The 8,431-nt window shown below is 51.6% G+C and overlaps 1 protein-coding gene across 1 annotated transcript; it reads right to left on the bottom strand.

Moving 5' to 3' along the window:
* Positions 1-256: 256 nt before the first annotated feature.
* On the bottom strand, positions 257-985 carry LOC135371477 (uncharacterized). The gene has a single exon (XM_064605526.1). The coding sequence runs from the start codon at positions 983-985 to the stop codon at positions 257-259; it is 729 nt and encodes a 242-aa protein (XP_064461596.1).
* Between the last annotated feature and the right edge of the window lie 7,446 nt (positions 986-8,431).

Here is an 8,431-nt window from a genome sequence, read left to right as displayed (position 1 = left end):
CGTTCCACCGTCGGAGGTGGCATGGATTTTCAAAGTTCAGATTAGTTTCTTGAAGACAGAAACAGACAGCACTGTGTCTGTCTGATATATCATCGATGTCATCAAGATTCCCCAGAAGACCACGACAGTTCCACTGAACGATACTCTTGCAACTGGAACTCATTAGGAGTAAGCAGAAGAAGGGGGTCAGCAAGGACTGAAACGCAACCTGAAAACGTGAAGACCCTGCGAAATGTTGGAACATGAATGTGGAGAATCAAGGAGCTTGTATCCTTGGTGGAGGGGCCTTTTGCTGTTCTTTGCCTTTCAGACCCCGTCCTCTGCCGGTGTTTTTCTTTCTCTGCTCTTTGCCCAAGGACGAAGTAGTACTTGGAAGACTCGATGACGACTTCTGCGATAAGCAGTCGTCATCATCGACATTCATGTCTTGACTTGTACTGTGGGACGGGCCCTTGGCAATCCCGTCCCAAACGGAGGGAGATGCAACAACCTCCTTTGAGGTTGTGGCGGCCTCTCCCTGGCTGATTGGCTGTGTGGCCACTGGAGGAAGCACCTCTGTGACCTTCTCTTGGAGTTGGGGAGTGTGGTGTGGAGGCCCGGTGGTCTGGGTCTCCACTGAAACTCTGAGTGGTGCCACTCCCCTGCGCACCACATCAGAGAAAGTTCCTTTCTTCTGGAACTGCAACTGGGCTCTCGCCGCTCGGTACGTGACGTTTTGTTCAATATTTATTTTGAGAACCTGTTTCTCCTCCTGCCAGACAGGACAGGATCTCGAGTACGCGGGGTGGTTACCTTCACAGTTGGTGCAACGGATATCATTTGAGCATGTCTCTGACGAGTGGTCTTTGCCAGCACACCTTGCACAGACAGCCTGTCCACGGCACACCTGCGAACCGTGGCCAAACTTCTGGCACTTGTAGTGCGTCTTGGATTTGGGATATATGCCCTCACATGACAGGCTAGATAGCCAGCTTTGATTGTTCATGGAAGACTGTGGAGCTTGAAAGATAGGACTACATGTTTCGTGGGAACCTCTTTCCCATCTCTGCGCATCACGATTCGTTTTGCCGAGACTACACCCTCGTCAGCCAGCCCTTCCTCGGGTTCGGAGGCTGAGCACTCAAGTAGTTCACTCTCAGATATCACACCTCTTACGATGTTCAAAGTGCGGTGAGAGCTTACGGTTACAGCTGTTTCTCCGATGTGTGTGAGGGAATGCAGTGCACTACTTTGTTTTCGGTTATCCACTTGGACTTGAATGTCACCACTGCTCAGCTTCTTGGCGCTGTAGTTCTTGCCAACTACACTTTCCAATGCTTTAGCAACTGCAAATGGTGACATTTTCGAAAGTGGTTTTGTTTCGTCTTCGGAGTGTACTACGAGAAACTTTGCATACCATGGTTCAGGTTCGGGTCTGTATAGGAAAGTATTCTTATGCTCGGTGCGGGACCTTTTCAGGCTCCGATCATTGGGTGATAAAGAATTAGAAGCCATACATATAATGGAACTATTCGGTGCAAAAGTCCTGCCGCCCACCACGGAGCCCAACCAGGGGACCGCGCTTAGCGCCGTAGCAGGTACGTTCACACTATACCCACGTGCAGCTTCTGGAGGGTGAAAGACTGCCCAAGGTTGACCCTTGCCGCCAAAGTAGGTGAAAAGAGAAAGGGAGCAAAGGGGGGAGAAGATAAAGAGAAAGCAATGAAAGGAGAGATGGCGACTAGCTGAATAGTCCTGGCCGGGCCTTCCAGGACCACCCGTCTATGGGAAGCAGGTTAAAGGAACTGTAAAGTGAATTTCAACCCAGGGTTATCTTATGATTTTATGAAAGCCTAGGATGACTACATCTCGGTTACGAAATATTTCTGTTTGAATCCCTTTTTTTCTTTGAGTAATCGAATTTCAAAGATTGCATTCGAGCGCAAAGTTCAGTACTCCATCAGCAATGACGCTTGGTTGGCTCGTGTCGGCTTCGACTGGTCTCGCCTTTCTAATCCGCCTCCTGGTCTGTGGCGAAGCCGTAATGTTGTTTTGAGGTCCACGTCATGTGGTGTCAATTCAAGGTAGATTTAGCCAGGTAGCGAAGGCGGAACAAAAAACAAATCTGACACGGCAACATTGTCGTCTCTGTGACTCGAGCGATCCTGGGTGTTGGTAGCACAGGTACGGTCGTAAACAAAAAATATTTACGACGCGCGCATGGGTCTTGTATAAACTAATAGTTTATTAATAATTTAAGTATAGGAAAAGCTATCTGTTGCCCCACTTGTACACATATACGAAATCATGTACCACCTGAGTACGTTTCCGTATCCTGCTCCACTCCGCATGTGTAGCAGTAGGCTCGTTTGTCCGTGCATTCTTGTATCTGTAGCGGAGGAAGATGACCTGACGGGATGCGCATGGGCATCGCGCGCACACCCCGCTTCTCTCGAACCGCAATCGTTGGAATAAACTACTGTTGCAACCTGCCTCCACAAACTGGTGACCCGAACGTTTTCCGGCTATGTCTCTCACGCCAGAACCGCAACGCCCAACCGGCACCGGCGACACCGGCAGCTCAGTTGAAATTGCTACGGTCACCGCGGCATGTCGCCTTCCTGACTTCTGGCCGACGAACCCCCAGCTTTGGTTCGCACAAGCCGAATCAGAATTCGCGTTAAAGGGAGTTCGTTCCGAGCTGTCAAGGTACCACCTGGTCATTCGGGCGCTTTCTGAGCGCGATATCGTCGAAGTCGCGGACATAATAGCCAGCCCTCCCACTACTTTGCAGTACCAGGATCTGAAGCAAAAGCTCCTTCGCAGGTTTCAGGCGTCTGCTACCGAGCGACTGAACCGCTTACTTTCGACTGAGGAGCTAGGCGACAGCAAACCCTCTCAGCTTCTGCGGCGTCTCTACGCCCTTCTCGGAGAGAAAACAAGTACGTTCGATGAAGACTGTCTGAGGGAGCTCTTTTTACGGCGACTGCCATCCAGTGTCCGTAGTCTACTCGTTGTCTCCCAGACATCATCGCTACCGGACCTCGCTCTTTTGGCGGACAAGCTAATGGAAGAAGGTGAAGCGTCGATCGCAGCTGTCCATCCCACCAGCACCCTCCGGGGCTGCGGCGATATAGATTCTCGCCTCCGCGCCCTGGAAACTTCAGTGGAAAATTTGTGTCTCCAACTTCAGGCCACCCGAGATACGCGCAGATCCCCCTCCCCGGCATCGCCTCACCGGCAGCCGGCGGCTCGACGGCAACAATCTCCGCCGACGAACTCTCGCAGAAGCATTGGCAGGTTTCGATCCCCAGCACTTGCTCCACCGCCCACGTCGGCTTATTGCTGGTATCATTTCAACTTCGGAGCATCGGCTCGCCAGTGTTCCCCGCCATGTCAGTGGCCGGGAAACGAGCCCGCCGGCCGTTAGGGACGACGAACGGAGTAGGTACGGCACAAAGTCGTCTGTTTTTTCTCACCGACCGACTATCAGGTCTGCAGTTTCTCGTCGACACTGGGGCCCAGATTAGCGCCGTTCCCCCTTTGCCCCACGAGCGTCATCGACCGTCCAACGGACCATCCTTGCAAGCTGCCAACGGTTCACCGATTCCCTCGTATGGCGAGCGCAATTTGACGCTGGACTTTGGCCTGCCAAGAAAATTTCGCTGGACGTTTGTCGTAGCCAAAGTGCTGCGCCCCATACTGGGAGCTGACTTCCTGAATTATTTCAACCTTCTAGTTGATGTTCGGAGACGACGGCTCGTCGATGCTGTCACGCTCTGCTCAGTTTTGGGTTCACCGTCCGGCCCCGTAGCCCCCGGTCACACCACTATTTCCCCCGTCCCAAGGAACAGGTACGAAGAAATTTTTCGGCAATACCCTGAGCTGACAGCGTCAGGTAACCTGAGTGCTCCTTCCAAACACGCGGTAACCCACTGCATAGAGACTGATGGACCACCGGTTTTTGCACGCCCGCGTCGTCTCCCGCCTGACCGTCGGGCTGTCGCGGAGAAAGAGTTCAACCACATGCTCTAACTTGGCATCATACGACCATCGTCAAGTACGTGGGCATCGCCCCTCCACATGGTCCCCAAGAAGACGGGGGATTGGCGACCATATGGAGACTACCGTGCCCTTAACCGCATCACTCACCCAGACCGATATCCAATCCCACATATTCAAGATTTCTCTTCTGGTCTGCATGGCGCAACGGTATTCTCAAAGCTGGATCTCATTAAAGCTTACCACCAAATTCCCATGGATCCCGCAAGCATTCCAAAAACAGCTATCACGACTCCCTTCGGATTGTACGAGTACCTTCGAATGCCCTTCGGGTTGAGAAACGCCGCGCAAACCTTTCAACGGTTTATGGACTCCATCCTCCGCGGTTTGCCATTCGCCTACTCGTACATTGACGACCTCCTAGTAGCCTCCGCCACACCAGAGGAGCACGAACGTCACCTCCACCAGCTCTTCGCTCGTCTCTCGGGGTTCGGTGTAGTGATCAATGCGGCGAAGTCTCAGTTTGGTGTCAGCGAATTGGAGTTCCTGGGGCATCACGTTGACAAGGACGGCATCCGCCCGCTACCGCACAAAGTCAAGGCCATTCAGGATTACCCTCAGCCAACGACCCAGCGCCGCCTGCGAGAGTTCCTTGGGCTCATCAACTTTTATCGCAGATTTCTCCCTAACTGCGCGGCGGTGCTACGGCCGCTAACCGATCTCCTTTCGCAATGTGCGGACCCTAATAGCGTTGTGTGTTGGTCTCCTGACGCCACAGAGGCCTTCAAGAGGGCGAAGCTCCTTCTCGCGAAGTCTACCTTATTGGCCCACCCTCACCCATCTGCGCATACCGCCATAATGGTAGACGCCTCGAACGACGCAATGGGCGCCGTTCTGCAGCAGTACGTCAATGGCGTCTGGATTCCTCTTGCGTTCTTCTCCAGGGTTCTCTCTTCTACGCAGCGCCACTACAGCACCTTTGGCCGAGAGCTATTAGCAGCCTTTGAAGCCATCAAACACTTCCGCTTCTTCGTCGAAGGGCGGCAGTTCACGCTGTACACCGACCACAAACCGCTCATTGGTGCACTACGTGCCTCTGGAATGACCCTGTCACCTAGAGAGATCCGGCACATGGCATTCATCACGGAATTTACCTCCGACATCAGGCACACCAGGGGCACCGACAACCCGGTTGCAGACGCTTTATCTAGGATACCAGCTTTGCATTCTATCACAGCCGCCGACCTCTTTGATTTACGCGACTTGGCGGAGGCCCAGCAACGGGACCCTGAGCTGTCCGCCTTTCCTCTCAAGGGATACTCTCTCCAGCTTCAGAGAATTCCCTTTTCCGACACGGACATTCCTTTGTGGTGCGACGCGGCTTCTGACCCACCCCGACTCTACCTTCCCCCTGACTTCCGACGCGTTGTTTTCGACCGCCTACATAATCTGTCACACCCTGGTATCCGAGCTTCCCAGCACCTTCTCGGCACCCGCTATGTCTGGCCTGGTATGCGAAACGACATCCGGGACTGGGCACGTTCGTGTATACCCTGTCAGGCCTCGAAGGTTCATCGACACACCACACGACCTTTAGTAGGCTTCCCCATGCCGGACGCACGTTTTGCCCATGTCCATCTCGACCTTGTAGGACCCCTTCCACCTTCGCGAGGGCACAAGTACCTATTAACGGTCGTGGACCGTTTCTCACACTGGCTGGAAGCCATACCAATCCCCGACATCACGGCGGAGACTGTAGCTCGTTTTTTTGTCGCGGAGTGGATCTCCAGATACGGAGCGCCTCTCCGCATCACCTCTAACCGCGGCCGCCAATTCGAATCCCGCCTCTTTCACCAACTGTCGCGGCTCTTCGGCTACACCCATCGCAAAACCACGGCATACCATCCTGCGGCCAACGGACTTGTCGAGCGATGCCATCGACAGCTGAAGTCTGCCCTGCGTGCTTATCCGGATCCGAGCAACTGGGTAGATCATCTCCCTCTCGTGCTGCTCGGCCTCCGTTGCGTCATACGCGACGACCTGGGTTGTTCCACAGCAGAGCTGTTGTATGGCACTACGTTGCGCTTGCCCGGCGAATTCTTATCTGCAGCCCCTCACGACGCCGCTCCTAGCGCTGACTTCGTCCGCGGACTTCGCCAGTCCATGGCAAATCTCCGGCCTGTGGCAACTCGGGCCTGCAGTACTCGGCCAACATTCGTCCCCGCAGCGCTCAAAACGGCAAAGCACGTTTTTCTACGCCGCGACGCGGTCAGGAAACCCCTCCAGCGGCCATATGACGGCCCGTACGAAGTTCTCAAGCGCGGAGACGCTACCTTTACGTTAAGAATCGGTGGGCACCCGGAAACAGTCGCAATCGACAGGCTTAAACCAGCCTTCCTATTCTCCGACGACGCGCCTCTCCCCCGACCTGCTACCTGCCGAACGTCACCAAAGCGAGTCCAGTTTCTTCTACCAGTCTCGTCCTGGGTGGGGGGAGCAGTGTAGCGGAGGAAGATGACCTGACGGGATGCGCATGGGCATCGCGCGCACACCCCGCTTCTCTCGAACCGCAATCGTTGGAATAAACTACTGTTGCAACCTGCCTCCACATATCCGTACCGTGCGCCCGTGCATTGTAATGCGGAGTTCGTACACTTTTTGGACTGAACAGGAAACGACGTTCACATCTCGAAGCTGTACGCCAAGGTTAACACGTGTGAACAGATGAGTGCTATGCATCCCGCCCCGAGTAAAAAAAAAAAAAAAGGAAGGTTTCCTCATGGCAAGACCGGCCATGATAGCGTGAGTGTTAGCGAATCAGCTGCGCACCAACGATGCTATGTTTTTTTGCAACGGACCCATTATGACCACTCGTTGAAGAAATACAAACAGCTAATCATTACGCGTACGTTTAGGTCTAGGTTAGGAATGGACATTGAGTGAAACTTCCTGCTTATTTGTGGTTATCACGTGCCCTTCGTCAAAACCTGTGATAACTCTATGTATTTCGAACTGATATGTGTCATTAAACCTGATAAGATTTATTTATCTCTGTTCTCGTGTGGTATTGTTGCCCTGGGTTATTAGTAGAGGTCAGAGGTCTTTTATTTTGTGCAATATATAGTAATACAGAATAAACAGAACCACAAGACAAGCCTGTGATGTGGTTCTGGCAGCAATCAGGACAAAAAAAGAAATACAAAAATACAGAAAAAAGAGGTGAAAGACACCATTCATATGATATAACACTCGTATGCACTTCAATGAAATTTCAAGGAGCGAAAAAGAGGCATCGCCTCTGCTATAGACTTAAGGGTGAAGACATTGAATATGAAAAGAAATACCCTTTGGTAAAAAAAAGAAAGAAACAGGGAACAACAATAAGTTTTTTTACCCGAGGTACACTTGCAATTACCAGCGGCATGGCCGAGTGGGCTAAGACGTCCGCTTGTTGGTGGTAACCAAGGTCGTGCTGTAGACTGGGAGGTGGTGGGTTCGAATCCTACCGCCGGCTGTGCTGTCTGAGGTTTTCCCTGGGTTTTCCGAAGACTTTCCAGACGAATGTCGGCACAGTTCCCCCTGAAGTCGGCCCAGGACGCATACTAATCCCCCTGTCCCCCACTCCTTCCTGCTGTCCTCTCTCCGTCTGTCCACATCTGTACGCCGCTCATAGCCACAGTTGCTTCGCAGCGCTAACACGCAATCAAAAAAAAAAACACTTGCAATTTACGGCGGAATGAGAGGAATGACGGAGTATCAGGGATAATATAGGGAATGCGATTCCATGATATACCTGAGAAGTAATAAAAGGAAAACAATCCAAAATTAGTACGAGGACAAGGCAAAGTTAGCATTAAAGTATCGGTTCTGAGATTATGTCCATGTATCAGGAACTTGGGTTGTATCATACATGAACTTGCTATATTATGAATAATCTTATGCAAAAGTAATAGACACTTATATTTGAGTAGAACAAAAATGGGCTTAATGTTCAATAACGAGAAAGCATACGCAATTGAGTCACGAGCTGGCACATGTAACATTATGCACAACGCACGTTTTTGTAATACGTAAAAATCAGACAGTCGGGACTCATACGTAACATCATAAACTTCGTGGGCATATGTTATGTGGCATTGGATCAGAGCATGATACACCATCAATAATGTTTGTAGTGGTAGAACAAACTTCAACCGCGAAATAGCAAATAGTCCATTCGTAACCTTTTTACGCACGTGATCTATGTGGAATGACCAGGACAAGTGCGAGTCAATGTGCACCCCCAGGAACTTAGTCACAGCTGCCATTCGTAATTCCACACCCCGCAGCAACAGGTTACCATGGTGTAGTCGCAGATTTCTTTGGATTGGATGAAAAATCATGTAGCAGGATTTTTCAACATTAGGCAACAAACGATTGACAGACAGCCAGAGGTCTAAACGATCTAAAA

The sequence above is a fragment of the Ornithodoros turicata genome, unplaced genomic scaffold (assembly GCF_037126465.1).
Source record: "Ornithodoros turicata isolate Travis unplaced genomic scaffold, ASM3712646v1 Chromosome11, whole genome shotgun sequence".
NCBI classification, from domain to species: Eukaryota; Metazoa; Arthropoda; class Arachnida; order Ixodida; family Argasidae; genus Ornithodoros; species Ornithodoros turicata.
This window is presented reverse-complemented; position numbering and strand designations above follow the sequence as displayed.